The sequence below is a fragment of the Ranitomeya variabilis genome, chromosome 3 (assembly GCF_051348905.1).
Source record: "Ranitomeya variabilis isolate aRanVar5 chromosome 3, aRanVar5.hap1, whole genome shotgun sequence".
NCBI classification, from domain to species: Eukaryota; Metazoa; Chordata; class Amphibia; order Anura; family Dendrobatidae; genus Ranitomeya; species Ranitomeya variabilis.
In genome coordinates, this window is record NC_135234.1 from 420,132,519 (window position 1) to 420,149,227 (window position 16,709).

Consider the following 16,709-nt stretch of genomic DNA (forward strand, 5'->3'; position numbering starts at 1 on the left):
TAGGCTTCTTTCACACTAGCGTTGTACTCGGCCCGTCGCAGTGCGTCGGGCCGACGTACCGACGCTGCCCCATTGTGAGGTGCGGGGAGGAGGGGGTGGAGTTCCGGCCGCGCATGCGCGGTCGGAAAAGACGTTCGCGACGCAGCAAAAAACGTTACAAGCAACATTTTTGCTGCCGACGGTCGGCCACAACACGACGCAACCGTCGCACGACGGTTGCGACGTGTGTCAATGTGTCGCAAATGCATCGCTAATGTTAGTTAATGCGAAAAAAACGCATCCTGCAAGCACTTTTGCAGGATGTGTTTTTTGGCCAAAACAACGCAATGCGACTTATTAAAAAAAAACGCTAGTGTGAAAGTACCCTAAGATGTTACAATGACTCATAAAATCATTGTAAGTACTATTTATTTTAAATCTAATGACATACAAATCTAGTTAATTTGTCTGGTAAGACAATACTTTAGAAATACTAGATTGTACAAAATTAAATCACACTAAATATTGAACAATAGATTTTTAAATTTATGAGAGTTTATCGAAAAATATTCAAATAATGTCACAAAATAATATATAACAGCACATACAGCAGAATAAGAAGATGGCAATGTGTAAAAAATGCATTTATTAAGGGATAGGATTTTGGAATATACCCTCAAAGGTTACAGTAGGTGTCAACACAATTTATCTTCTTCGTAGGTGTAGAGGAGATTAAAAAACTGCACCCCTTTCAAGGGGACCTCTCTGGAAGAGAACTACATTTTGAATAGAGCTCTTATATCCAGACAGTGAGGGCAGGGGATCAGTATTGCAAAACTAGAAGTAATGTGAGAGGATGAAAGATGATAGAAGGGTTTGTAATTTGACACAGTTCAACTCAGCTGTGCTGCCCCTGCTTCCATATAAACCTTATCTGGAAGGTGAGTCATTTGTGCTCTATACCCAGCACTGTCTAATCATGCAGGAGGTTAGATCAGGAGATCACGGCTGTGTCATTATTTCTCACACACTGACAAACCTAACCTGTGATGGGGGAGTGTTCTCTCTCTAGGATGTTTGCTGCCTGACTATGAATGGGCAAAATTTTATGGGGGGAATAAGTGCACGCCCCCGGTGAAAACTCACTGACAATACCAACTCTAACTTAAAAAAAGTTAACTCATTAGGTCCAAAATACTTTGTTTGCTCATATCTCTGCAACAGAGAGGCTAAATTCAAAAAAACAGAACAAAACCACATTGTATTCCTCTCTGCAACCACTATTACATTGTATGTCCAGTTCAACTTGAAACATTTGGTGAAAGTCTTTTTTAATCCTGGCATTGAGCAGTTTTTCCATTGAAAGCTGTTTATAGCCAGACATATGACTTGCTTCATTCACTATAAGGGAAATTTAACATTTCTCGTAGCTAACAAATTGATAGGCCTTCCATGTAAAGCAAACCTTTTTTTAACACATACTTATATTTAAAAACATGTTTCTTTATATTTTGTAAAGCTTGGCTTATTTCCTAGTGACACCTGTCCTAAAGTGCAAAAAAAGGTACAAATCAATGTAAGAAGTTTAGATAATTTGAATAAGGTTCACAAGTAGTCAGTGCAATCTGTGAGACACTGGCAAAGATTGGAAGCAGATGAGCAATTTCAATTGACAGTACCTATCCGCGTGGAGGTTAATTGAGGACTAGCGCCTCAGGATACATACAATGAATGCTGCATGTAAAGCAGACGGGGACATACCTTGGCTTTATTGATTGTGCAGTGCAGAGCATTGTTTTCCTGATCGTACAGCAAGCTAAAGTCCAGTGTCCCCAAGGTAGCTGAAAGAGATGAGAAAAATAGGCTGTTAGCTCTTGCTACAAAGTTATGATTTTGCTTTTAGGAATACAAGAATGCACTTGTCAAGGACAAGCACCAATTGTATGTAAAATGCAGACATGTTTTACTAATATGCAGAAATATAAACATAGAAATGCATAAAAGAAGTGGATTCAATGTATTTTTCACTTTGTCCACATGTACAGAAAACCTAAATGTTGCTTGCAGACACTTTTTTTTTACCACAATGTTTTAATAAAGAATTTGCATTCTTAGGAACGGAGGCTGCCGGTTTCACCGCTGAGGTGCAGGGTCCGTCGGAGGGGTGAGTATATCCATATTTTTTATTTTTATTCTTTATTTTTTTACATGAATATGGATCCCAGGGCCTGAAGGAGAGTCTCCTCTCCTCCAGACCCTGGGAACCATATGAACCGCACACGCCTGGGAACTTATAGAAACTTCCGATTCCAATATCACAAAAATATCGGAACTCGGTATCGGAATTCCGATACAGCGAATATTGGCCGATACCCGATATTTGCAGTACCGGAATGCTCAACACTACTTGTTGGCAGAAGGAACCATGAAGTGCTCTAAAATTTCCTGGTAGACAGCTGAGCTGACTTTGGCCTTGATAAAACACAGTGGACCTACACCAGCAGATAAAAACAGAGGGATGTTCTAGAAAGAGCAGCATGGCTTAAAATGAATGTCCACCTCTTGGAAATCATTTTCTAATATGGTCAAAGCTTAGTTTTCTAAATGAGAGTTTGTAAATCCCCAGCACAGACATAGATTTCAATGGAAAAATTTGGCTGCTATCAGTCACCTGGCTGCAGCCACCTATGTATAAATCATAAGAGGCTGCAGGCAAATTAGATTTGAAACTATCGGGGAAGTTATTAATCAACTTGTGACAGTTTTTAGTGCAAGCTTTGAATAAATTGTTTCAAACAAAAACTGCATAAAACTAAAATGTTTGCACTAAAAAGTGTATATAGTCAATTTAGTCATGGTCTACTTGTTACCTGGAAATTTATTAGTTAATGGACACAAAATAGGGCAAAGCTATGTCTATTCAATTCATTTAATTTTTTTGTCTATATGACAGCCTGATTTATTATGTTTCTTAACAAATTTGGCACATTTTCATTCAATGGACTGTGGTTTTTAAGAGATCAGCAAACTTGTTTGGAAAACGTTTGCCAATCTCAAATTTGGCATGAACGTAGCATATTCGGATTCCTGTTCGCTTACACGAGCATTTTTACTCAAAGTTGGCAAAAGTCCGTCACAGTTTGGTGAATCATTGCGTTTCTACTAATGCGTTTGTTATTACTTTGGCTAGTATAGTGCTGCTGTATGATGAGCAGGGGGACGGGGGAACAAGTTTGATGAGGGGAGGTGGTGTGGAGAGGTTACAGCCCTAGCGCACTTTTTGTCTTCCCTTAACTTTATGTGTGTTGATTCCTGCAACCAATCAGGGTGCAGAAACCATCCACAGCGTCATGACACAAGGTCTTCTGTGATTGGTTGCTGATTTCACATGTCCTTGGCCATATAAAAAGCGGACATCTTGTTTTGCTGGTGCCATTTGCTCAGTGTCATAGTGCACAGGACAAAGAGGTTGCTCCTGCGCTAATGCTGGTGCTGAAAGTGAACTTGCCAGTGAAAAAGATAAGATCCTGTCATGAGCGATCTTCATGTATCGAATTAGATTATGCTAATACCATGCAGAAGTCTTCGGAGGCCCGATTTGCTACTCCTAATCATTTGTGCTAAAACTGTGTTTCAGTGGCAATTCAGAAGGTCAGATTTCCACGTAAAAATCATTAGGCCTAGTATAGTGGTGCAGCCATGAGGCCCAATTAGTCAATGCAAATCATTTGGGATAAAACTGTGTTTCATAGACAAATGAGAAGGCCAGATTTCCACTTAAAAATTCTTAGGTCTAATATTGGGGTGCAAGTGTAAGGGGTGCGGGGGGCCAGTTTAATGCCTGCATTCCTTGCATACGTCCCTGGTATATTTCATATGTCATGTAATGTTTCTATATTGTGTATCGCATTGTACTTATATTCATGTGTTGTAAAGATATATGCATAGTGAAGGACTTAGACCAGTAGGGGGAGCACAGTAGGATAGAATAGAATAGGAATTAGTTAGACCAATAGGATTTTGTCTGGTTAGGAGGGGCTAGGAAAAGAGTAGTTGGGGAGCTTCCTGGAATTAGTTAGAGTGTGAGCCAGGAGCAGGGAAAGGACAGTCATGTCCAGGGGAACGTTCAAGCAGAGGAGCCCAGCAGTCCAGGGCCTAAGAGCTGACAGTCACCCGGTAGCAGAGGAATATCAGGGCAGCATAAAGATGGTAGCAGCTAACTTCGTGGGAACAACCCCTAACGTCCGACGGCCTAGTAAGGAATGGAAGAGCCATTCTTCGACTTCACCTTTGGAGAGGGAAGCGGGCGGGGAACTCCTGAAGCGGGTTAGTCTGACCAGTCAGGAAGCTGTAGCACTGGAGGATCCAGTGGATATTCCTGGAGGAGTGAGGGACAGTACAGGGAACGGAATGGTGATATTCTGCAAAGAATCTTGTGCTGTTTCTGTGACTAAACTGGACGAGCTGAGTAAAATTGTTATCTTGAAGATGACTCTGGACTCTGACTGTCATTTTGTCGTGTTGAAAGAAAAGGAACCCAGGAAGTGTAGAATGGACCCTGACTTACAAGTGAGTGGACTGCAATGTGTTCATGTAACGGAGGGCCAGGGTGAGCCAGTACTGCCAACCTCAGCCACGACTACCCTCCTGGCCTCCATTTCACAACCTTTAGGCCCAATTAGCTATTCCAAATTGTTTGTTAAAACTGTGTTTCAGTGGCAAATTAGAAGGCCAGAATTCCACATGAAAATCATTAGGTCTAATATATTGATGCAGCCACGAAGTCGTGTGCTATATGTGCTTAAAGGAAACTGTTACCAGAAAAAAACACTATCAACCTGCAGATATGGAGTTAATCTACAGGTAAATAGCGTTACCAATCTGCTCGACGCCTGCATGTAGCTGAACATTGCAGGAAGAAAATGAACTTAATTTCTCCCGCAGCATTTGGTTTTATTCACATGGGAGGCATCAGCGCTGGTTCAGTCACCATTCTGAGTAACCGCACCTCCGACCCCAACTTCAGCTGGTCCCAATGTGGAGTCAGTTTCAGTCAGAGCCAATTACAGAATACAGAGCAATGACTGCATCTGCACCAGCGACGCCCCTGTGACTGAAACCGAATGCTGCCGGGGGGAATAAAGTTAATTTTCTCCTCGCAGCATTCAGCTGCGTGCAAGTACTGGACTGGTTAGTAACCCTATTAACCTGCAGATAAACCCCATATATGCAGGTTAATAATGTGTTTTGGGGTGACACATTCCCTTTAACATTGAAAGTGTAGGAAAAAAATTATTTTCCATATACATACCGGAAAAACAGAGTGCCTGCAGAGTGTATCATCAGCTCCACTGCTTGCACACGCTGAGTTAGAAGCAGAGGAGGAATGATGGCAGAGGGACCGTCATCTGATGCTCTCTCCTCCATCACTGCTTTCAACTGTATCGGCATCTATGATGCTGATAAGCTGAATGCGTGATGTGGGGGGTGGTGCCGAGCCCCATAGCGGCACACCACTGGCTGAGGTCCCTGGAGGAGTGGGGGCCATAGGCAGTTGCCTGGTCTGCCTGCCCCTAACGCTGGCGCTGTGTCTAGAACATTTGCAGATCTTCACTGACTCTTAACATTGTGTAATGTACTATTAGGATTCATCTGTTTTTATGTTCTCTGTGCTCGTCCCATCACCACTCCATATGCAATTTTTAGACACACAATGTGGATTTGATGCTCCAAAAACGCAATGGATTACTTAAGCAATGTTAATCAATGACATTCCTGAAGTGTTGTGCGCATGATCCAGAAATTTCCATCCTTATATGCAGCGTTTTATTTTCTGCAGCATGTCAATACTTTTTGCGAATCTGCAGCATTTTGTGCACTCATTGACTTCCATTGAGTCAGTCAAATCCAGAGTAAAAATGCAGGTGTAAAAAGATTTGCGGATTTGCTGCAGATTTGCTGACAAAAACGCTGTGAATTGTCAAAAGAAAATTATGTCAGAAGGAGGAAGAATGTGTGGGCGGAGAATATGTGTGCGTGGGTGGAGAATATGTGTGTGTGTCTCTGTGTGTGGGCGGAGAATATGTGCATGTGTCTGTGTTTGTGAGGGGAGAATATGTGCGTGTGTCTGTGTGGAGAAAACGTGTGTGAGCGGAGTATATATGCGTGTGTCTGTCTGTATGTGTGTGTCTGTGTGTGTCTGTGTGTACCCATGCGACTTGTGTACCAAGCCGTCGTCTTATGGGACTACTACTCCCATCCGGCTACGTGTTGTCACATATAACAGAGATAATAAACCAACATATACTCCCTGTCCGCCGTAGTCCATATAATACTGAGTGTCCCACGGCAATCACACATGTAAAGCAGTCACATCAGGAGATGTGACTGCTCTACCCGGCCACTGGCGATACACTGACAGGAAGTAATCGCTTCCACAGTGTATCACTGAGCCGCCATAAGAGTTCACCAGAGTCCATCAGCTGATCAGCTTCGGTGCTCTCACTTACGACACCACTGCATGGGAAACTTCTCACACAGCAGTGCCGTAAGTGAAAGCACTGGAGCTGATGAACTCCGGCGAACTTTCACGGCACTGCAGTGATACACTGCAGGAGTGATTACCTCCTGTCAGTGTATCGCCGGAGACCGGGTAGAGCAGTCACATAATAATAATATTTATTTTTTATATAGCGCTAACATATTCCGCAGCGCTTTACAGTTTGCACACATTATCTCCCAATGTGACTGTTCTACATATGAGATTGCCGTGGGACACTCGGTATTAAATGGACTACGTCAGACAAGATAGTATTACATGTTGGTTTATTATTTTATTTTTGTAACAAAGTAATGGTAAATTAAGATTCAATAAAGGAGTCCGATTATTTAAAATACAGGACTTTATTCTGGCTGTGTCTTTATTTAGTGTGTAACTATAGGATTAGTAATGGATAGATGCCTCTCTATTACTAACCTGTGGGCTTGATGTCACATGACAATTAGTGTTGAGCGATACCGTCCGATACTTGAAAGTATCGGTATCGGAAAGTATCGGCCGATACCGGCAAAGTATCGGATCTAATCCGATACCGATACCCGATACCAATACAAGTCAATGGGACTCAAGTATCGGACGGTATCCCTGATGGTTCCCAGGGTCTGAAGGAGAGGAAACTCTCCTTCAGGCCCTGGGATCCATATCAATGTGTAAAATAAAGAATTAAAATAAAAAATAGGGATATACTCACCCTCTGACGCAGCCTGGACTTTACCGCCGTAACCGGGAGCCGTTGTACCTAAGAATGCGCGCTTGAAGGGCCTTAGATGAGGTCACTGCGCTCTGATTGGTCCGTAGCGGTCGCGTGACCGCTACGCGACCAATCACAAAGCAGTGACGTCTTCTAAGGTATTTCAAGCGCTTGAAAGACCTTAGGTGACGTCACTGCTTTGTGATTGGTCGCGTAGCGGTCACGCGACCGCTACGGACCAATCAGAGCGCAGTGACCTCATCTAAGGCCCTGCAAGCGCGCATTCTTAGGTACAACGGCTCCCGGTTACGGCGGTAAAGTCCAGGAGCCGCCGGAGAGGTGAGTATATCCCTATTTTTTATTTTAATTCTTTATTTTACACATTGATATTAATCCCGATACCGATTCCAGATACCACAAAAGTATCGGATCTCGGTATCGGAATTCCGATACCCGAAAGTATCGGCCGATACCCGATACTTGCGGTATCGGAATGCTCAACACTAATGACAATACAAAGGTGACATCAACCCCACAAATATGAACCCTACTTGCCACCACTACAGGGCAACTGGGAAGAATGAGGCTAAGTGCCAGAATTGATGCATCTATAAGATGTGCCATTTCTGGGGTGGCTGAGAGCTGATTTTTTTTAGCCTGGGGGATGCCAATATTCATGGCCCCTTCCCAGGTTATTAATATCAGCCCTCAGCTTTCTGCCTAGCCTATGCTTGTTTGACTTTACAGGGGGACCCCATGTAAAAAAATTTATGGGGTTCCACTGTAAACTAGCCAGTAAAGGCTAAGCAAACAGCTGTGAGCTTATATTAATCTTATATTAATAGCCTGGGAACCTTTGGCTATTGGCTCATTCCCAGAATATTAACATCAGCCCTCAGCCGTCGGCTTACCCTATGCTGGTAATGAAAATTATGCGGGAGTCCACGCAATTGTTTTTAAAAATGTTTGAAAACCGATATTGCATTTCACGCAGATTTCTGACAGTTGCTATCTTGTTACAGCATACTGTATGTAGGTTAATTATGTTAATGCTCCTACATAGGCTGGTGACTGTGTGTGTGTATGTGTGTGTTTTTAATTTAATATTAATTAGGGTATCTGGCTGAAGAGGTTGAACAAGGAAATTAGATCACAATTCTTTTTTTAATAATATATCTTTATTTAGCTTACAAAACCGCATGAAAAACCACATAAAACTGCAACAAAAATGCATAAAAAAAGCATAAATCCCGTGTGGAATTTCCACTGTGTTTTCTGCCAAGAGATGCAGAAACCGCGCAGCAAATTCCACAAGCAAATCCGCAACATGCGCACATAGCCTAATAGTGGCAAACACTTTTTCTTCTGCTTCTCTCATTGTTTCAGTTGGATTTATCAGAAAAAAGAGGTTGCCATGTGATTGCCTCTATGAAAACTGCATATGGAGCAGTGATGTGACAAGCACAGAGAGTACTGTATGTAAACAGCCATATCCTAAAACAGAATCTGAAAATAGTTTCTGAGGGTGACAATAAAGTTTTTAAAAGGTATTTTTTTAAGATGGTGTTCAAAAAGGCTTCAATAGGAAACTTGTATATGTAATAAGCTTTGCTATGGTAGTGTATCTATGTAGTAAGCTTGATTTTGCTCTCACATCTATGCAGCAAGCTCGGTTATGTTTCCATATCTATAAAGTAAGTTATGGTACTATATATATGCAGTAAGCGTCATTCTGTTACTGTATTTATGTAGTAATATGAATTTTGATACCATATGAATACACTAAGCTTATTCTGTTCTTCTATCTATGTAGGAGGATTGATTCTGTTGCTGCTTCCATGTAGTAGACTTGGTAAGCACATTTCTGGTCCTATATCTTTCTAGTAAGCTTGGTTCTGTTCATATAGCTGTGTAGTAAGCTGGGTTCTGCTCCTATATTTCTGTTGTAAGCTTGGTTCTGCTCCCATATCTCTGTAGTAAGCTTGGTTCTGCTCTCTTATTTTTGTTGTAAGCTCAGTTCTGATCCTATGTGTCTGTAGTAAGCTCAGCTCTGCTCCCAGATCTCTGTAGTAAGCTCTGTTCTGCTTACTTATCCATGTAGTAAGCTCAGTTCTGTTCTTATATCTCTGTAGCAAGCCATGTTCTGATCCCTTTTCTATTTAGTAATCTCAGTTCTGCTCCCATATCTCTAAAGTAAGTTTGCAGCGCCCCAGAGACATGGTCGTTGCAGTAACGTCTCTCTGCCGCTAAGGGGAGTGATGGTACATCTGATTGCACTAAAAGAGTTCACCTGACCAGGTATCACAGTCACACATTACACTTCACACTCTGGCCACCAGGGGGAGCAAAAGGTTCTATGTATTAGGCCACTCCTCACACTTTGGTAAAACTGGGGGTTGGATAGGAAGTTAGAGAGAAGCTGACTGGGTTTTGCCCAGGTAACATCTAGTGAGAGGAGAGCATTGCTTGGGAAGATTCAGGGGGGTCCCTTTCAGGGGTGGGATCCTGACAGAGGCCTAGCGAAAGGATAGATTGTTACGGAGCCGTGCCTGCACCTCATTGCGGCGGCATCTTAAGAAAGGACACGAAGCGAAGGATATTGTGGAGAAGTGAGAAACGAGATCACAGCACAAAGGCGATAGAACCAGTAGGAGTCGTGCCCCGAGATCGGCAACATCCTACTGAGGCGCGTAGCCGGTGGCCGGAACGCCGAGAAAGTAAGAGACTCTAAGCATTGCTTTGAACCAACGGCAGGACAGTTAACTTTAGGTTAGCTGTCTCACCTTTTTCACCTAATGAAGACAACGGAGGCAATTGTGGGAGAGGGGCGTCTCTAGGGTCCCTATAAAATAACTCCAGGCCTACCCCGTCATACGGGTGCGTCCTATCCATATCATCTGGGGGACGGAGAGAGAAAGAACAGAAACATACACGACAGTTGTGAGGACTATCCCGTGGTGCTCAGAAGGGAAGTACTACAACACCCAGGCACTAGTAGGTAGGCTACTGATTTCCACCTGCAAAGGGAACTCTGGATGTGCCTTTGGACTGGCCGGTCTCAGCCAGCCCTGTTCACAGTGCTCTGGATTGCGGATGCCGAAGCCTTCAGTAAAGAGGTAAAGAGACTGCAACCCTGTGTCCTCGTCATTTACTGCGACCTACACCGTCACCTACATCTTTAATTGGATGCCCCTTAGCAGGGCCACGGACCGGGTCAGGCCACCGTGACATCCCCAGAACCGAGAGAGAGACCCGGTACCGATTACCCCGCTGCCCTGCGTCTGGGGGCGCTCCAAACTCCTTTCCTTTCTGCTTGATTCTGCTCCCATATCTCTGTAGTAAACTTGATTCTGCTCCCATATCTTTGAAGTAAGCTCAGTTCTGCTCCCATATCTCTTCAGTAAGTTCAGTTCTGCTACCTTATCTCTGTAGTAATCTTGGTTCTGCTCCCATATCTCTGTAGTAAACTTAATTCTGCTTCCAAATCTCTGTAGTAAGCTTGGGTCTGCTCCCTTATCTCTGTATTAAGCTCAGTTCTGCTCCCATTTCTCTAGAGTAAGCTCCTTTCATTTCCCATATCTATGTAGCAGTCTTTGTTCCATTCACGTTTAGTCAGTTAGTTCAGTCGCCATGTCTATGTAATTAACTTGCTGTGAAGGCAGTAAGCTGGTTCTGCTCCCATATCTATGTACTAGCCTGTTACCTCTGCTGCTTTAACGCAGAGGCCAGAGATAAGCAGGTCAAAGGTGGACCACCACAGCTCGGGGGCCACTGCCTTGTGGTGGCTCCCCAGGCTGAAATGTGCCAGCCTGCCACTGCCTATGTCTATAAAGAAAAAAATAAGAGTTCTGTTCTAGTGGAACCTCAGGAAGCCACAATTATATAATTTAACTTTTTGGCCTAGATTCATAATCATCAACATTAACAGAAATAAACACTTAAAATAGATCTCTGTTTGTAATGAGCCTATATAATATATGAGTTTCACTTTTTGTATTGAAGAACTGAAATAAATTAACTTTTTGATGATATTCTAATCTTGTGAGAAACACTTGTATATAACCGTAATTCAAACACTACAATGTATTTTATATTTTTATATTTTTTTCTTACTCCTAAAATAAAATGATGCTAAATAGAAACTGCCTACTAGTGTGTGTGTGTGTGTGTGTGTGTGTGTGTGTGTGTGTGTGTATCTTATTCGTGTTTTATCTTTGTCTATTAATGCTTTGTAAAACACCCAAATTCATCACCAGCAGATAGTTCATGGTTATGAAGGTAGCATTATGATACCTTGTTTCTAGTAAAAGCACTGAATTATTAGAAAATAATTAGAAAATAGTCAAAACGGTAATGAAGATATATTGTGAATGCTATTTTATACATTGGTTGACAATATAATCATTGTTAATCACAATGTAACTCTTTACCTGAATCACTTTACAGATTATTATGCTACTTTAGATTTGAAACACCTGTTAAGCTATTTTTAATTCAAATGAGGTATCGGGATTTACAATTTCTGTGCTGTAACCACATTAAAAACCATGGTGATTGCCTGCAAAACCATATGTGCTTTTGCCTTGTTGTTTTTGGCCATGTAGCACACCACCTCCACAAGCACTTACACATACAAATAAGAAAAATAAGGCCCACACACCTTAGTATTAACCCCTTTCTGTCATCGGACGTACTATTCCGTCCATGTGGGGTGGGCCCTACTTCCCAAGGACGGAATAGTACGTCCAGCACGATCGGCCGCTCTCACGAGCGGAGCGCGGCCGATCGCGGCCGGGTGTCAGCTGACATCGCAGCTGACATCCGGCACTATGTGCCAGGAGCGGTCAAGGACACTGTGATCAAACATGATCGCAGTGTTCCGGCGGTACAGGGAAGCATCGCGCAGGGAGGGGGCTCCCTGCGTGCTTCCCTGAGATGATCGGTACAAGGCGATGTGCTCACCTTGTACCAAGCGTCTCCTCCCTGCAGTCCCCGGATCCAAAATGGCCACAGGGCTGCATCCAGATCCTGCAGGGAGGTGGCTTCACAGTGCCAGCTCAGAGCAGGCACCGGGAAGCCTCTCTGCTGTGCTGTGTGATCGCCGATCTGACACAGTGCACAGCAAAGTGTCAGATCGGCGATCTGTCACTTTACTGTGATGTCCCCCCTGGGGCAAAGTAAAAATGTAAAAAAAAAAAAAAAATTGCATGTGTAAAAAAAAAAAAAAAATCCTAAATAAATAATAATAATAAAAAAAATATTGTTCCAATAAATACATTCCTTTAGCTAAGTAAAAATAAACAAACAATAAAAGTACACATATTTAGAATCACCGCGCCCGTAACGACCCAACCTATAAAACTGTCCCACTAGTTAACCCCTTCAGTGAACACCGTAAAAAAAATAAATAAATGAGGCAAAAAACAACGCTTTATTATCATACTGCCGAACAAAAAGTGGAATAACATGCGATCAAAAAGACGGAAATAAATAAACATGGTACCGCTGAAAACGTCATCTTGTCCCGCAAAAACTAGCTACCATACAGCATATTCAGCAAAAAAATAAAAAAGTTATAGTCCTCAGAATAAAGCGATGCAAAAATAATTATTTTTTCTATAAATAGTTTTTATCATATGAAAGCGCCAAAACATAAAAAAAAGATATAAATGAGGTATCGCTGTAATCATACTGACCCAAAGAATAAAACTGCTTTATCCATTTTACCAAAGGCGGAACGGCATAAGTGCCCCCCCAAAAAGAAATTCATGAATATCTGGTTTTTGGTCATTCTGCCTCACTAAAATCGGAATAAAAAGCGATCAAAAAATGTTACGTGCCCCAAAATGTTACCAATAAAAATGTCAACTCGCCCTGCAAAAACAAGACCTCACATGACTCTGTGGACTAAAATATGGAAAAATTATAGCACTCAAAATGTGGTAACGCAAAAAATATTTTTTGCAATAAAAAGCGTGTTTTAGTGTGTGACGGCTGCCAATCATAAAAATCCGCTAGAAAACCCACTATAAATAGTAAATCAAACCCCCCTTCATCATCCCTTTAGTTACGAAAAATTAAAAAATTAAAAAAATGTATTTATTTCCATTTTCCCATTAGGGTTAGGGTTAGGGCTAGGGTTAGGGTTCAGGCTAGGGCTAGGGCTACAATTAGGGTTAGGGTTGGGGCTAAAGTTAGGGTTGGGGCTAAAGTTAGGGTTGGGGCTAAAGTTAGGGTTAGGGTTTGGATTACATTTACAGTTGGGAATAGGGTTGGGATTAGGGTTAGGGGTGTGTCAGGGTTAGGGGTGTGGTTAGGGTTACAGTTGAGATTAGGATTAGGGGTGTGTTTGGATTAGGGTTTCAGCTATAATTGGGGGGTTTCCACTGTTTAGGCACATCAGGGGCTCTCCAAATGCGACATTGCGTCCGATCTCAATTCCAGCCAATTCTGCGTTGAAAAAGTAAAACAGTGCTCCTTCCCTTCCAAGCTCTCCCGTGCACACAAACAGGGGTTTACCCCAACATATGGGGTATCAGCATACTCAGGACACATTGGACAACAACGAGTGGGGTCCAATTTCTCCTGTTACTCTTGGCAAAATACAAAACTGGGGGCTAAAAAATAATTTTTGTGTAAAAAAAAATATTTTTTATTTTCACGGCTGTGCGTTATAAACTGTAGTGAAACACTTGGGGGTTCAAAGTTCTCACAACACATCTAGATAAGTTCCTTGGGGGGTCTAGTTTCCAATATGGGGTCACTTATGGGAAGTTTCTATGGTTTAGGTACATAAGGGGCTCTGCAAATGCAACGTGACGTCTGCAGACCATTCCATCTAAGTCTGCATTCCAAATGGCGCTCCTTCCCTTCCGAGCTCTGCCATGCACCCAAACGGTGGTTCCCCCCACATATTGGGTATCAGCATACTCAGGACAAATTGGACAACAACTTTTGGGGTTCAATTTACACTGTTTCCCTTGGAAAAATACAAAACTGGGGGCCAAAAATTTATTTTTGTGGAAAAAAAAGGATTTTTTATTTTCACGGCTCTGCATTATAAACTGTAGTGAAACACTTGGGGGTTCAAAGTTCTCACAGCACATCTACATAAGTTCCTTCGGGGGTCTAGTTCCAATATGGGGTCACTTGTGGGGGGTTTCTACGGTTTAGGTACATTAGGGGCTCTGCAAATGCAACGTGACGCCTGCAGACCAATCCATCTAAGTCTGCATTCCAAATGGCGCTCCTTCCCTTCCGAGCTCTCCCATGCACCCAAACGGTGGTTCCTCCACATATGGGGTATCAGCGTACTCAGGACAAATTGGACAAAAACTTTTGGGGTCCAATTTCTCCTGTTACCCTTGGGAAAATATAAAACTGGGGGCTAAAAAATAATTTTTGTGGGGAAAAAAAAGAATTTTTATTTTCACGGCTCTGCGTTATAAACTGCAGTGAAACACTTGGGGGTTCAAAGCTCTCACAAGACATCTAGATGAGTTCCTTAGTGGGTCTACTTTCCAAAATGGTGTCACTTGTGGGGGGTTTCAATGTTTAGGCACATCAGTGGCTCTCCAAATGCAACATGGCGTCCCATCTCAATTCCAGTCAATTTTGCATTGAAAAGTCAAATGGTACTCCTTCCCTTCCAAGCTCTGCCATGCACCCAAACAGTGGTTTACTTCCACATATGAGGTATCAGCATACTCAGGACAAATTGGGCAACAACGTTTTGGGTCCAATTTCTTCTCTTACTCTTGGAAAAATAAAAAATTGGGGGTGGAAAAATCATTTTTGTGAAAAAATATGATTTTTTATTTTTACGGCTCTGCATTATAAACTTCTGTGAAGCACTTGGTGGGTCAAAGTGCTCACCACACATCTAGATAAGTTCCTTAGGGGGTCTACTTTCCAAAATGGTGTCACTTGTGGGGGGTTTCAATGTTTAGGCACATCAGGGGCTCTCCAAACACAACATGGCGTCCCATCTCAATTCCAGTCAATTTTGCATTGAAAAGTCAAATGGCGCTCCTTCCATTCCGAGCTCTCCCTTGCGCCCAAACAGTGGTTTACCCCCACATATGGGGTATCAGCGTACTCAGGACAAATTGTACAACAATCTTTGGAGTCCAATTTTTTCTCTTACCCTTGGGAAAATAAAAAATTGGGGGAAAAAAATCATTTTTGTGAAAAAATATGATTTTTTATTTTTACGGCTCTGCATTATAAACTTCTGTGAATCACTTAATGGGTCAAAGTGCTCACCACACATCTAGATAAGTTCCTTAGGGGGTCTACTTTCCTAAATGGTGTCACTTGTGGGGGGTTTCAATGTTTAGTCACATCAGGGGCTCTCCAAACACAACATGGCGTCCCATCTGAATTCAAGTCAACTTTGCATTGAAAAGTCAAATGGCCCTCCTTTGCTTCCGAGCTCTGCCATATGCCCAAACAGTGGTTTACCCCCACATATTGGGTATCGGCGTACTCAGGACAAATTCTGCAACAACTTTTGGGGTCCATTTTCTCCTGTTACCCTTTGTAAAATAGAACAAATTGGAGCTGAAGTAAATTTTTTGTGTAAAAAAAGTTAAATGTTCATTTTTATTTAAACATTCGAAAAATTCATGTGAAACACCTGAAGGGTTAATAAACTTCATGAATGTGGTTTTGAGCACCTTGAGGGGTTCAGTTTTTAGAATGGTGTCACACTTGTGTATTTTGCATCATATAGACCCCTCAAAATGACTTCAAATGAGATGTGGTCTCTAAAAAAAAATGATGTTGTAAAAATGAGAAATTGCTGGTCAAATTTTAACCCTTATAACTCCCTAACAAAAAAAATTGTTGGTTCCAAAATTGTGCTGATGTAAAGTAGATATGTGGGAAATATTACTTATTAAGTATTTTGTGTGACGTATCTCTGTGATTTAATTGTATAAAAATTCAAAGTTGGAAAATTGCAAACTTTTCAAAACTTTCACCAAATTTCCATTTTTTTTCACAAATAAGCGCACGTAATATCAAAGAAATGTTACCACTGTAATGAAGTACAATATGTCACGAGAAAACAATGTCAGAATTATCAGGATCCGTTGAAGCGTTCCAGAGTTATAACCTCATAAAGGGACAGTGGTCAGAATTGTAAAAATTGGCCCGGTCACTAACGTGCAAACAACCTTTGGGGGTAAAGGGGTTAAATTAATGTACAGGTGCACAAATACTCATAAATATGTGGCCAATACATAAAAAAAACAAATTCATCAGCACACTGCGAGTAATGTCTGTAGGTACTCCAATATTGCTGTTAACATTAAAAGTGTAAAGTACTTAGTGCTTTTTGATTAAAGAGCGTAAAACCCATGGAACCATGTCAATGTGTACCTTAAATATGGATGGTCAATAAACTCTAAATATCCTACCTCTCTATGTGCCAAACCAGGCTTCATGTGATTGGGGAGTGAAAGGAAACCAACGGTA

At 41.9% G+C, this 16,709-nt stretch overlaps 1 protein-coding gene across 1 annotated transcript in view; it reads right to left on the minus strand.

Annotated features, from left to right (window-relative positions):
- Nucleotides 1-16,709, minus strand: part of DOC2B (double C2 domain beta) — a 1,351,069-nt gene that overhangs the window by 911,178 nt on the left and 423,182 nt on the right. Inside the window, exon 2 of the mRNA XM_077296346.1 lies at nucleotides 1,741-1,820. Coding sequence (XP_077152461.1) covers nucleotides 1,741-1,820 — 80 coding nt within the window. The remainder of the gene's footprint in view (nucleotides 1-1,740; nucleotides 1,821-16,709) is intronic.